The following is a 15,360-nucleotide window of genomic DNA, read 5'->3' on the forward strand; positions in this document are numbered from 1 at the left end:
TATGCTGAGAACGCTGACATTAATTTTAATAGCATATTAATTAATGATCACACTTTGAGGTTACTTTTATTTTGGTTTGACGTGACAATTTCGAATACATGAAATAGTAAAGCGGTGAATCTAAATGCATGACAATAGACATGCAATTACAATTTCTCACTGCACAAATGAATGACCAGTTAAGTGAGCAATGAAAAAACGTGACGCACCTGAACCCCAACGTTAACCCCATTCGTTCTGTGTGAGATTCATTACAGTTGCATGTGCTTTCGCTTTCTGTCCACTCGTCTATTCCGAATTATAATCAATGTACAGCAATTAAATGATGCCTACGTGCTTATTCAAAATACAGCATAAGAGCATAAGGTTAAAGGTAATATTGCATCTTTATTCTGAGTGAGAGCCAAATAAATCTGTTTTCACATTGAAGGTGAAGAGGGTGGGGCAGGTGCTCGCTGTGGTTAACACACAAGCACACATGAAGCTCGGTTGTGGTCACCAAACGATTGTGCTGACTTACCTTCAAATGTTCAGGGCCTGGGAGAAAGACACATTGCAACAGTTCTAGAGCAATGAGGACTAAATAAATAAAAAATAAAAAAAACACCACCACAAACAAGCTCATGCTACACACGCGGACACTACAAACATATACCACTCGCCCAATTGCACAGCAAAACACATGCAAGGGCTGTATACAGTACAATAAACAACATGCAAAAGCTGGAGCTAAGCACTAAAAAAAAACACTAACACGGTCATTTTAGACTGCGGGACTAAATCGTGTCGGCGTGTTTTGGACTTACCTTCACAGTGGAAGTCAGATCTACTACAGGATGAAACCATAGCGTTACTGTCAAACGAAGTGAAATCTTTAACCCTATAGCAGATCGAACACTAAAAATAGAGATGAAATAGCTAGGGTTGTTTAAAAAAAGAAAAAAAAAAAGGCAGAAGTTGCACCGTCAAACCCGAGGACTTGCAATTTGGTGTTTAACACTTTGGTCAGGACGAGTAGGTGGTTTTACCTATTGCACTTCCTGTTTTCAGGAGGTTAAAAAGTCAAGCTCTCACACTAAAGAAGGCATAAAGCCTGTATGTAGATGCCAGTAACGTGCTGTAGATGCAAATCACATACTTACACATACTGGATAACAAGTAATAGCAAAAAGCACTCATATGCACTTGCATAGTAAACAATGTATAATTTTGTGTACATCATACACATAAATCATATCTAATTATATATTTGTGATGCCTTTAAGGGCACACAATTTTAAATGAGAGTTTGATGTTAAACTCTAAAAAACAAAAGAGCTTCATTTTTCCACGTAGAACAAGGATTTGGTATGGAATGCAATGAGGAAGTTGAGCTGAGTTACAGCAGAGACTGAGCTGGTTCACAGACTAGGTGATGCTGTGTGATGGTGGTGTTAACCTGAAAGGGTGAAGCTCTGGACAACTTTCTCGTCTATATTTGACAGGGTGAGAGTGAGAAACAGACTGAAGGTCTAAAGTGTTCGCTCTATTCCGAGGATAAATAGTGTGTACTGACTACTAGACAGCGGATCCGTATGAACGACACTGCGCAGGAGGCAAGCAGGTTCAGGCAGACGCAAAAGTGTGACTGGATGCATGGTTGAGGAACACAACAAGCATTAAGGGAATGGTTAGGAGCTGCAGGGCTGCTACACTGTACAGGTCTCGAATGCTGCTGGCTATTGGTTTAGACATGAATGGCTGAGGAGAGCATGCTGGGACTAAGACATAATGACAACACAGCTGCAGCTGGATGAACAATACAATCTAATACAAAACGACGCAACAGAAAGCAGCACAATGGATACAGGTTACAGGACGTGCTTGCATGCCTGTAGGGACACTCAGCGCTGGCTATGCTGGACACACCGGCAAGGGTTAACTAGAATCGACTTACTGCTCTAAGGTCTGCAAGAGTAAGAGAGTCTGTTAAGGTGGATCTACTTGGCTGAGGCGAGGAGCGAGAGTCCTCGCACGGCCCCACAAAGCGGGGAACACCGTGCGTTTGTCTATGAGCGCCAACTCCTGTATGCGTTCCTGCTGAACATGTGCCTAAAACAGTTTAGAAAGAGCATTGATTAGAGAAAGGGAGAGAAAAAAAAAACTTGAAATCACTGTTCACATTTTCTGAGCGCTCGACCTGACCCCCGAGCAAAGCAGAGGCATGAGATCAGGCCGTGGTGCGTTAAAAAAGCTCGACTTGCGGTGTACCAAAACCAAAGCAAAGGTTTCATTTCTGCAAATTCATGCCACGTTCAAAAACCAATTGCAACGCCCGTGAGCTGTTACAACTGTTGACAAACAAAACAAAAGTTTCTTGAGGCTTTGTAGTATACAGTTCTTTTGTTGCAGCTCGGGAGATTCACTTCAGTCTGTGGATGGTAGTGCCTTCAAAATGTTGCTGAGAAAAAAGGAACCAGGGTGTGAGATGTGGTTTATGAAAAATAAAGTCTCCTTATCAACAATCACCCGTGTGCCACACTCTGAGTGCAAAAGGGCAAGCAGCAGCTGCTCACAGCAAGTGAAAGACTGGTTTTAGGGCTTCCTCTGTTTTTATCAAGGGCGAGGCACAGCATGTAAGCGAAGCGAGTTATTTACTGAAAGCTGCAGCGGAAACAGAAAGCAACAAGAGAGAGAAGTGAGCAGAAACTGGCATGAGGTGATTTTTTAGGCACCCATGAGAAACTCAGGCCACTTCACAATATCACACCCTTAACTGCACTGCCTCATTTTTATTTTTATTTCATAATGTCCTTAAGACATGCATATTCAGTTTTTCTTTTCTTTTACACTATAACAGTGAAGTGCAGAAGCCTGCACATCTTTAAAACAAGATGAAAAGACCAAACATTATATATATAATGTATTTTTTATAAAAACATTTATGGCAGGGAAGTAAAATAAAGAAATGTGTCAGTTGAAGTATCTGTTCAAATAATAATAATAATAATAATATCTCTGTAAAGAGACGATGTACATTGTTAAAAGTGCTATACAAATAAAAAAAATAAGAAGAAAAAGAAGGAGGAGAATAGTAGTAATAGTAGTGGTGAAAAGGCTCTGAGTTATTGATTGGAAGGTGCAGGGTTCTAGCTCTCTCTACCCCAGAGAACCCCACCTTCCCAACAAACTAGGAAATGTGGAGAAAGAATTTCTTCACTGCAAAAAAAAGATGCGATTTTTCCACAGACCGTGGAATTTGTAACGCACAATGACGTGCCTGTTATATTAATATTATACATATTGTATGACTTGATTATTAATTTGATGACATAATGAAAACGAAATCAGTGAGAGCTTACTTTTTGATGCATAGAAAAACAAAAAATGTTTTTGTTTTTTTTAATTGCAGACTGTAAAATGGAAATCAAAACGGAGTCTTTCTGTGCAGCATGAAGGTTGGGGAGCCCTGCTCTAATGTATCTAACAAGACTCTTTCTTCTTTCTTTCTAGTAATAGTAGCAGCATTCACAGATACAAGTGCAATAACAGCGGTCATAGTATCATTACCATCAGTAGTAATATTAGTAGAGAAGGAGTGGTAATATTTCTAATAGTAGCAGCTGTTTTATTATTACCATCAATATTATTATTATTACTATTATTTCTGCAGTAGTAGCAGTAGCAGCAGTAGCAGTATCACAACTTGTTAAAATTAGCAGCAGGAGGAGGTGTTGCACAGGAGAGAGACGTTTTTGCTTCAAGTTGTAAAGCAGAGAACATAAGGGGGCATGGACACTTTAAGCTGGCCGTGGGAACCTCACACTTGCTGCTTCTCTGCAGGGTGTGAAGTGTGTACAGCGATCAGATTCTCACACGAACTCTTACTCTTTCTCAAACATACACACACACACACACACATACAGTCTCTCTTCTCTTCTCTGCCCCCTGCTCCATTGCTACATTCGCTCTGTGATATGAGCAGCACCACACCTATGTCGACAGTGACAACAGAAAAACAACTCGACCTGGTACCGCGCGCGCACAACAAACATCGCGGCGCAGGGCTTAGAGCTTTGTAAACAACGCCCGAGTGAAAGGTCGAACCGATCGTTCTCAAAAAAAGGCACATGAATGAGAAGAGATGCACAAAAATATAGGTGGTGCAGATTCTGAGAAATGTCTGTTGAACAAAATAATAATAATAATAACTCTGACAAGGACGTGGATGAACCGAGTGCAAATATGACTCAAACACCGATCAGACATTGTGGGATTTGGTGGGAAAATGTACGAGTCTTTTCATTTACAGTATGAGCTTAAATGCTTGGATCGCTACACATGGTGTTTGATGAGGATGGCATTTCAATTTGCATTTTTAATTTTGAGGAAAAAAATATTTGCATTGGCTTTCTAAATCTTCTGTTCTCCATGCAACCCCTATCTGAACTTCTATCTAACGTGACACCCCTGCTTCATATTGTGCGCACAACAAACAAGGCTGAAGGTCACACAAGGGGAAATAAACACAAAAAAAGAAAAGAAGAAAAACTGTGGGTTTACTGGGTTCTGCACCAACAACCAAGTGGTTGCCATTTCAATTCTTGGGTGTGGCACCAATAACCTGCTGACTCAGAATGAAAGAAGTTTTTTTTTTTATATATATATATTTCTTTTTTCGGTTGGTCTTCGCTTTTCCTTATTTTGCTGTTCATACTTAAAAAAAAATCTAAATATATATATATATATATATATATATATATATATATATATATATATATATATATATATATATATAAAGCAGAAGTGTGAGGGAAAATATCACGGCCGATCGTAGGGCTGTGCATGGCTGACTATCGTGTAATCTCGGGTAGCAGTTTCAGGAAAATGAAACTAGAATGAATAGTAAACGTTTGTAAATCATGATATCAGTGTGTTATGTAGAGAGGGGGAGTGTGTGAGAATATATGGACTGAGCTTCGGAATTAGATGGCAGACATCAGAGCAGCCGAAAAGACCGAAATGTTTGTTATCGCAAATGCAAAACTAAAACTAAAATAACACTTCAGTACTGCTATAAGTCGAGCTTCAGCTCATTCCGAATGAAACATTTCACAAGTCTTTCAACAGTACATGACTGACTGAAAAATAAAACAGACATCCTTAATACACAATATTGACAAAAGTAACGGGACACCTGACCTTTCCAGCCATATGTGGTTCTTCTCCAAACTTTTACCACAAAGCTGGAGCCACACAATTGTATAGAATGTCTTTGGATGCGGTATAATAAAATTTTGCCTTTACTTGAACTTGGAAACCAAAACCTATTCCAGCATGGAAATATGTAGATATGCTTTACACAGGTTGGAGTGGAACATCTCTTGAACATGAATTTGAACACTTACCGCACCCCAGGCCTCCTCATTTCATCTACATCAGCACCTGACTTTACTAACACCCTTGTGGTCTAGTGGGACATCATCTCAGAAGAGTGGCGGGAATTATAAGAGCAAATTGGGACTAAATGTGGAATGCAATGCAAAAAATAAATAAAAACACACCATACTGTTAACCCTGTGTCCATAAACGTTTGGCAATATAGTGTATGTTTATATATACACGATAAATAAAACACAGACCACACAGGAAAGCGAATAAAATATACGTTGATCCAGTGGATGTTAACACGTACCATACGGTGGTGGTGCTGGTCTGGCTGGTACTGTTTTTTTGGGTGGAGGCAGTGGGTAGGTGGGTTTTCGGCCTGTGCGTGGCCCACTGGAGACCTTAAAAAGACAACACAGGTTTATAAACAGATCTCAGCCTCATCAGCAAACAGGACAATATGTGCTGTGTGAGGATGGTAAAGAACATGCCAGAGAGCTATTTGAAAGCTACACTTAGTTTAAAAATCCCCCCCCCCAATTATCCCGGTAACTAGTCGTGATTCCTGGTGAGAGCATAAATGAGCAGTTATGGGCAGATGATAGATAACAACGACCGGTGGTGCACGATGTGCCCGTGCTTTCCTGCGGCGTGATTACTGAATAGGCCGTTTCACCGGTGACCTCCCTCCTACCTTTGACATATTTCCAAAATCTGCAAAGCCACCGTTCCCACCGAAGGATTCGGAGAAAGAGTCCGTTGGAGCAAAGGGATCTATGTTGGAGGAAAAGAAGACAGGAGGGGAGACAAACACGGTGCATTTTATTAATTCGAAGACGGGTACACATTTTCTCTGAATTACAGTCCATCGGGTCAGCGTCAGCGGCAGCGTCACAAACAGCCCAGGAGCCGCACGTTTATTTTAGGCGCGTGGCTTTACTGGGGCCACACTGTTTAGTTTTCCATGACTGCTACTGAAAAGCATGGTTTCAGTTCCCCCGTTGCGATGCTTATGACGTATGTCTTTAATTACCTGATTAGCGAGTTAAGTGGAGGCACTGTTCGATGGACTGTGGCAAACAGCCCTTATCATCCAGGGCAATGGAACGCAATTTATGACTTCGCGAACAAACCGGTAAACAGAGAGAATGAAACAAACACTTGCGCACGCACACAAATCACATCTCCACAATGGGCTGCTTGTCTCAGTGACCGCAGAACTGGCGTTCAGCAAACCGATATTACAAGTGGAAACCCCTGTGTGTTTATTCCATGCGTGCTACACAGGACCCGTAATAATGCAGCACACATAAGCCAGTATTCATACATTCATACTAGGTGTACGAGTCTGTGTTTTTCATAAATTAACCCTATTTCCTCAGTGAGAAAACAGAAATAGTGTGTAGCTGTTCGACATCTATGGCGTGAGAGGGAGGACGTAAGCAGTGGGGCAGCTGAAAAGTCTCAGTGTTCCTCAGGAGTTTTCATGCAGCAAAGTTAGCAGGCCTTTATGTTTGGCCACAAAGCGAAGCCTGTATAAGGCAGCACTATTTTAGGAACAGCTGCTGGATTTCTTTTTCTTTTCGTGCAGGTAAACGCTCTATAAATAGCCTTTACACCACAGGAAAATCTGAAGCGCCGTGAATGAAACAGAAATTGTGAAAAACACTTGTGTGAACTTCATGACTCCTTCTACTGGAAAGCTCTGGTATACTATATTAGCTCCAACTGAATTGCAGGTTGGAAAATTCCACACATAATGGTGGTGAATTCTTAAATCTGACCAGCCAGAAGGTGCTGGTTCATTTTCTATCGCAGCGGCTCTGATAGTAGCTCCGGTTTTAAATAAATTCACAGCTTATCTACTAAAACATCTTTCTATAGTAACAGCTAATTAACTTTTTCTTTACTGTATGGATGTAATATTAAATTATTATTCTTTCGGCTGCTCCCATTAGGGGTCGCCACAGCAAATCATACGTCTCCATACCCCTCTGTCCTCTACATCTACATGTCTTCCTTCACCACATCCATAAACCTCCTCCTTGGTCTTCCTCATTTCCTTCTTCCTGGCGGCTCCATCCTCAGCATTCTCTTACCGATATACCCCATGTCCCTCCTCTGAAATACTCTGGCTCTACTATCACCACAAATAATATCATCCGCAAACATCATAGTCCATGGAGACTCCTGTCTGACCTCGTCTGTCAACCTGTCCATCACCCCTGCAAACAGCAAAGGGCTCAGAGCCAATCCTTGATGCAGTCCAACCTCCACCTTGAACCAGTCTGTCGTTCCTACTGCACACTTCACTGCTGTCACACTGTCCTCATACATGTCCTGCAACACCCTAACACAACAGACTTCCTCATATAATACCACAACTCCTCTCTTTGCACCCTTTCGTACACTTTCTCTAAATCCACAAACACAATGCAACTCCTTCTGACCTTCTCTAAACTTCTCCATCAACATCCTCATAGCAAATATTGTGTCCTTATTGCTCTCCCTCGGCATGAAACCATACTGTTGCTCACAGATGGTCACCTCTTCTCTCAGCCTGGCTTCCACTACTCTTTCCCATAACTTCATGGTGTGACTGATCAACTTTATTCCCCTGTAGTTACTGCAGGTCTGCACATCTCCCTTATTCTTAAAGATCAGTACCAGCACACTCCTTCTCCATTCCTCAGGCATCCTCTCACCTTCCAGAATCTTGTTAAACAATTTTGTTAAAAACTCCACTGCCATCTCGTACCATACCATACCGGTATGTCATCTGGTCCTACCGATTTTCCACTCTTCATCCTCCTAATCTCTACTATCACTTCCTCCCCTACTAAACCGATTAACTTCCTGCTTCACCATCTCCACATCATCCAACCTTCTCTCTCTCTGGTTTTCCTCATTCATCAGCTTCTCTAAATACTCCCTCCATCTTCTCAACACACTCTCCTCACTAGTCAACACATTTCCATCTCCATCCTTAATTGCTCTAACTTGCAGCACATCCTTCCCAGCTCAGTCCCTCTGCCTGGACAATCAGTACAAATCCTTTTCTCCTTCCTTAGTGTCCAACCTCTCATACAGCTCCTCAAATGCCTTTTCCTTGGCTTTCGCCACCTCCCTCTTCACCTGCTGCTGCATCTCCTTGTACTCCTGCCAACTTTTTTCATCACTCTGCTGATCCCAATTCTGTTTCTCCAACCTCATTCTCCTGATGCTCTCCTGCAATTCTTCATTCCACCACCACGTCTCTTTGTCTTCCTTTATGCCCATCTTTCGGATGCAATGTAAAATACTCGTGCAAAAGAATCTTCAGTTTGTCAGTCATTAAGTGCTTTCTGGGTTCCCACTCTGCATTACTTAGTAACGTAAAGAGAGTGGGTGAGAGAACACGTGTGAGAGAGAAGCTCATGAAGCACAAAGTTCCACAAGATTTGCTCTAAAATATCCCATCGTGTTTTAGTCCTTGCATCATTCTGAATATTGTGTCAGTAAATCTGAACTAATTTGATGCGGTTAACAGCTTGGTCATGCAGCTCGTGTGTATGGGTTAACATAGGAGGAACAGTGTGGCGTGTGTGTGTGTGAGAGAAAGAGAAATAGAGACTATTGCACAGTGTGTGTGTAAATTTTATCTAGCATCTTCTCTCACCAAAAGAGTCACTCCGATACCCAGAAAAGCCCTCGAGCTTCCAGTTATAGACGATTTTGAAAAGGCTGACCACAGAACGTTTATGAAATGATGAAAATGACCAACGAACAACTGAAATGTTTAGAAAAAAACAAAAACAGGAACGCTTAGGTTCGCGAAAACAAATACATAAACAAAGAGATAAGCCTGATAAACAGCACACAAGCATGATCATCTCATTATTGTTTTTGTTAGTTACAGTGAGGAAAATAAGTATTTGAACACCCTGCTATTTTGCAAGTTCTCCCACTTAGAAATCATGGAGGGGTCTGAAATTCTCATCGTAGGTGCATGTCCACTGTGAGAGACATAATCTAAAAAAAAAAAAATCCAGAAATCACAATGTATGATTTTTTTTACTATTTATTTGTATGATACAGCTGCAAATAAGTATTTGAACACCTGTCTATCAGCTAGAATTCTGACCCTCAAAGACCTGTTAGTCTGCCTTTAAAATGTCCACCTCCACTACATTTATTATCCTAAATTAGATGCACCTGTTTGAGGTCGTTTGCTGCATAAAGACACCTGTCCACCCCATACAATCAGTAAGAATCCAACTACTAACATGGCCAAGACCAAAAAGCTGTCCAAAGACACTAGAGACAAAATTGTACACCTCCACAAGGCTGGAAAGGGCTACGGGGAAATTGCCAAGCAGCTTGGTGAAAAAAGGTCCACTGCTGGAGCAATCATTAGAAAATGGAAGAAGCTAAACATGACTGTCAATCACCCTCGGACTGGGGCTCCATGCAAGATCTCACCTCGTGGGGTCTCAATGATCCTAAGGAAGGTGAGAAATTAGCCCAGAACTGTGTCAATAACCTGAAAAGAGCTGGGACCACCGTTTCCAAGGTTACTGTTGGTAATACACTAAGACGTCATGGTTTAAAATCATGCATGGCACGGAAGGTTCCCCTGCTTAAACCAGCACATGTCCAGGCACGTCTTAAGTTTGCCAATGACCATTTGGATGATCCAGAGGAGTCATGGGAGAAAGTCATGTGGTCGGATGAGACCAAAATAGAACTTTTGGGTCATAATTCCACTAAATGTGTTTGGAGGAAGAAGAATGATGAGTACCATCCCAAGAACACCATCCCTACTGTGAAGCATGGGGGTGGTAGCATCATGCTTTGGGGGTGTTTTTCTGCACATGGGACAGGGCGACTGCACTGTATTAAGGAGAGGATGACCGGGGCCATGTATTGCGAGATTTTGGGGAACAACCTCCTTCCCTCAGTTAGAGCATTAAAGATGGGTCGAGGCTGGGTCTTCCAACATGACAATGACCCGAAGCACACAGCCAGGATAACCAAGGAGTGGCTCTGTAAGAAGCATATCAAGGTTCTGGCGTGGCCTAGCCAGTCTCCAGACCTAAACCCAATAGAGAATCTTTGGAGGGAGCTCAAACTCCGTGTTTCTCAGCGACAGGCCAGAAACCTGACTGATCTAGAGAAGATCTGTGTGGAGGAGTGGGCCAAAATCCCTCCTGCAGTGTGTGCAAACCTGGTGAAAAACTACAGGAAACGTTTGACCTCTGTAATTGCAAACAAAGGCTCCTGTACCAAATATTAACATTGACTTTCTCAGGTGTTCAAATACTTATTTGCAGCTGTATCATACAAATAAATAGTCAAAAAATCATACATTGTGATTTCTGGATTTTTTTTTAGATTATGTCTCCCACAGTGGACATGCACCTACGATGACAATTTCAGACCCCTCCATGATTTCCAAGTGGGAAAACTTGCAAAATAGCAGCGTGTTCAAATACTTATTTTCCTCACTGTAGTTTTTTTTGCATTGTGCTGTATTGAAACCGGCACAAACAATTCTTGATAATGCAACAAAAATGTATACACAGATTTTTTTTCCCCACAGAACTGTTTGTTTTTCCTTTTAAACCAAACCTGTTCTTTCTTTTACCTTTACAGTTAATAAAACTGAACAACCTTTAGCCGAGAATTTCATCAGTAATTTCAGCACAGCAGTGAGCTCGTGTCGCACAAAGGCATCCTTGTGCTCTATAACGATGACGTAGCCGTTTTTACTGTCATCTCTGAAACCGTTCCAACCAACTCTTCATTTAGTGGAAAATTAACATGGACCCCAAGTCCTGTTGGTTTGCGCCAGACAGTGTCTCTTACTGTGCAGTGGAAAAAATTCATCGTTACGTGTTTGTGACCTGAACGGGGGGACGTGCAAACGGATTACGCAAGTGAGTAACTGAATTTGCAGTAAACATACAGTACCTGAGTCTTTAAATTTAGGAGAACCGACGGATGTAGGATTCCCCTGCCTTCCAAAAGAGCTGGCCTGCAGCATGAGAAGGAATCAGAGAGGATAAAAGGGAAGAAAGACAAATCAGGAGAGAAAATACCATCTCTTCATGGTTTAGAGAGTAAAGTAAGTATACGGTGCTTCCCCCGGAGGAGTTCCTCATTTTAAAGAAACCACAAATGCAAAATATAACACGGTTATAATTCTTTACTGTGAACACTAAAGCATGTTTTGTATTTCTCACATTTGTTTCCTTTCATGTGACTAATAACACAAATTCAAGGACCAGGTGTATGTAATGGTCTGGTGAAACAATTCACATGGTTAAATTGATAGCAAATCTGCCTGCTGACAAAATTAGAAAGGAATTTGCTTTATATTCCTACTGAAACACTGCAACACACTGACTAAAAGCAACTGCAACATACCAAGACATAAACCTTCTCCTTGGTCTTCCTCTTTTCATTCTTCCTGGCGGCTCCATCCTCAGCATTCTCCTACCGATATACCCCATGTCCCTCGTCTGCACTACTCTGTCTCTACTCGCACCACAAACTTTATATATATATATATATATATGTATATGTTGTGGAAATATGTTTACATTTTCCTCAACTATTTTGGTCGAAACCTAAATTGGGCCACATCAAAAACTCGTGTCTTTGCTTATAAGATTTAAAAAAATGGGGTGCAGTCATTTAAATGACATCCGTCCTACTTAAGACCTTTAACAAAACGCTAGAGACCATAAACTCATCCAAACACACCCTTGAAAACACACTTACGTTTAACGGGCTGGTGAGACTTTTAGTGAAGCCTTCTGATCTGCTAAAGGGGTCTCCGAACAGGTCGCTCTGTTTGAAGGGATCTCCACCGAATGGGTCAGCTGCAGAAGAAAGACGAAATGTTCAATGTTTTAATACAGATGGTTAAAAATTTTTTTTTTTACATAGTTAATCTGATTAATTGGATAAACATGGACTCGGATATTAAATGAATATAAACACTGAAATGCAGGTAGTTATCGATGGTATTTTCGGACACATTTTTCCCAGAAGTGAGGAATAAAACATTATGTAAATTAACTTTTTGGGGAAATTCACACTTTTCTGTTAATGAATTAGGGCTGCAACAAATAATCAATAAAATTGTTAATAATCGATGATGAAATTTGTTGTTAACGAATGCCATTATCAGTTAGTGGGAAAGTACAGAGTCAACCGGCAGCAGGAAAAAGGGTGCGTACCAAGTCAACCAAGGCATCGGAGCATTTTATATTAACCGCAAGGAAGAACTTGCAAGTTATGAAGAGTGGCGCTTGTGTGGGATGGAAGTACCTCAGTGATGCACAAGCACATAAAAACAAAACACACTGGCATCACGGACAAAGGCGAAACATCAGCACGATGAGCAAAACATGCATCATCCTCATGTGAAAATGGTATATTTTAATGAAGTGCTTTGTGTAAACTGTTTGTAACTTCGGGACAGTCGTCACTGGATCTGTTCTGGCGTGACTCGTGAAAGACCGGTGCGAACAAACATTAAATCTAAAAGCAGCCACAATAAACATTTGTACACCAATGCATATTTTTTTCCTTTTTTTTTTTTTAACCAAGCCTGTTAGCTTTCTGCGTTTCCCCGTTCCATTCTCTTTTAATACCATTTGTCTACTACAACAGTAACTTATCTGTTTACAAACGTGATTTACTGCGGCTTTACTCAAAAGCTTGTTTTCAATGGTTGTATATTTGATTAAGCATAAATAATTAAATTATTATAGAAAATTTTATTCATTGTATATCCTAATTGCTTATATATTTACAACTGAACAAAATGTCTGTTTATTTATTTATTTTTTTTTTATTATATTTTATATAGGTTGTTTATATACAATACAAATTGCCTCACCTTTTATACTCAAATGCTGTGGGTTTTTTTGTTTTTTACAGAAAGAAACAACCCAACATGCACTTGTTTAAAGGAGAAATCCCCCATGCACTCCTCAACAAGCAGCTACTATAAGCTTTAAAATGTCAAAACTGGAGATATTTAAAATCAATATGTGGCTTTTGGATTTTTAAAGTACACTTTTATACATAAAAACCCTGAATTAGCGTTTCAGTTATGATAAGCAAAATATCCAATAAAAAAAAAATTATATGTATTCGATTAATGTGCGGAAAAAAATAATCGTCAGATTAATCGATTATCAAAATAAACGTTAGTTGCAGACTTACAATGAATGCAATGCCATTCTTTCATCAGCTAGGCTTTGAATATATTTACTGTCTGCGAGGTATGCATTGAATACCTCCAAATAGTGCTTTCCATTAAGTCAGACCTGCAGCTTTGGGGTTCTGTCTGACCTCAGCACAGCACTCACACTGTAAGCTATAATTTCAGTTACCCCTGTACATCACAGCACCTTTATTGAAGGGGTCACTTTTGAAGGGGTCCTCAGTCTGAAAGGGATCCACGCTGAAGTTCTGAGCGGCGTTGTTATTAAACATGGCCAGCCTGGACTTGAAGGAGGAGTCCTCCTGAAACAGACGTACCATTCAGAGATGATGTTTGCTCTCCTGCCAGGTATTAGGGGGGAAAATATTATCAATGTAAGCAGAAGGAGGACGCTTTATACTGCGTCACAAGTGCAGCCCTCATCTACTCATTTCCTGCTCGGGAGACGTGACGGAGCTCGTGAAGGTGATGTCAGAGGAAGCGCGTATCCGTGGAAGTGGATTTTGACGGCGAGTGACACGACTGGACGTACAAAGAGTGAGTTATGACGGGATAAGGTACGCATTTGGAGAGCTATTTTTAGGATCGTGACTCCAAGAAAAAGCAAATAATCTGCACCAAATTTAATAAATTCTTATTTTTATATTACGACATAAAAACACACAGATATGTAGTTAGCTACTGGCTTTGTTTGGCTATGTTTGCAACGAACAGCTGATTGGCTGTTTGTGTCATTTGAAGTCATAATACAGCGAATTGTATTTGGACTAGCGAAAGAACTACACCAAGGAATCAAACAAAAGAAAAATTAAGATTTTAGACTTTTTTAAGACCCTGTGAAAACCGTGTTACGGCACTTGGCAGACACCGTTATCCGGAGCAACTTACAATGATCTAATTTTATATAACTGAACAGCTTGTTGGTGCTGGGATTTGAACCCACAACCTTCCAATTCAAAATACAACACCTCATCCACAGCCATATGTAAATAGTTATGGTTATTATCCATGATGTAGCAGTGATGCCGCCTCTAAAACATGCTCTTGTGCCGAAAACGCCGACTAATTAAGTTCTAAACGCGGAAATGTTCTAAAGTAATGTGCACAGTATTTATTAGGTAGCATTCTCACCACGGTGCTACGGATTCCTGAACCCTCCTCCGCAAGGAGCTGCTCAACTTCAGCCAGATTGCACGTGCTGCCATTGAGAACTTTGTCGAACCGCTCAACGGTCTTATTCAGCTGCTTCTGGCTTTCCTGAATCTGTGAGATCTTCTCCCGTACCTACGTAAAGTGCGAGATTTCAACAGAAAGAAAGAAATTCGTTTAAACACCTGCTTGTTTGAACTTCTGGGCTGCGTGTGGTGCTTCTAACCTCATCCATCTCATTCTGAGAGGTTTTGAGCAGTTTTAGGATGCTCTCCAGTTTGGCTTTTCCTGCACAAAGTTTCTCTTCCAGTTGCGTTTCCTCCTGTTCCAGGCAGTACAAGTCCGTCTTGGTCCTGTTCAGCTCCTTCTCCTGTGTCTGCTGAGTTGCCTCTTGAGATATGATCTGCGCCTGCATGGAGGAGATCTGTATACAAACACACACACACGCACACACTTGACACAAGCACACACTCCTGTTCTCTATTGATTTCTCTCCATCACTATAACCATTTTTTCTTTCTCTATCTCCCCTCTAAATCACGATATTGCTCTCTTTCTTTCTCACTCTCTCTGTCTGTCTGTATCTCTTTTTCTTGGTCTGTGTCTGTCTCTTGCTTTCTTCA

At 40.9% G+C, this 15,360-nt stretch overlaps 1 protein-coding gene across 3 annotated transcripts in view; it reads right to left on the minus strand.

Moving 5' to 3' along the window:
- The window catches only part of eps15l1b (epidermal growth factor receptor pathway substrate 15-like 1b), a 28,948-nt gene that overhangs the window by 2,936 nt on the left and 10,652 nt on the right, over window positions 1-15,360 (minus strand). Inside the window, exons 16-24 of one of the 3 annotated variants that reach the window (XM_083525353.1) lie at window positions 14,964-15,161; window positions 14,720-14,872; window positions 13,776-13,890; window positions 12,133-12,233; window positions 11,320-11,383; window positions 6,062-6,141; window positions 5,675-5,768; window positions 1,937-2,091; window positions 521-537 (exon numbers count right to left, since the gene is read on the minus strand). In XM_083525353.1, the coding sequence (XP_083381479.1) occupies window positions 523-537; window positions 1,937-2,091; window positions 5,675-5,768; window positions 6,062-6,141; window positions 11,320-11,383; window positions 12,133-12,233; window positions 13,776-13,890; window positions 14,720-14,872; window positions 14,964-15,161 (975 nt within the window). In that variant the 3' untranslated portion in view covers window positions 521-522. The remainder of the gene's footprint in view (window positions 1-520; window positions 538-1,936; window positions 2,092-5,674; window positions 5,769-6,061; window positions 6,142-11,319; window positions 11,384-12,132; window positions 12,234-13,775; window positions 13,891-14,719; window positions 14,873-14,963; window positions 15,162-15,360) is intronic. The other 2 variants (XM_083525352.1, XM_083525354.1) reach the window with 2 other exon arrangements.

This window comes from Silurus aristotelis (genome assembly GCF_946808225.1).
Source record: "Silurus aristotelis genome assembly, chromosome: 22".
In the NCBI taxonomy this organism is placed as follows: domain Eukaryota; kingdom Metazoa; phylum Chordata; class Actinopteri; order Siluriformes; family Siluridae; genus Silurus; species Silurus aristotelis.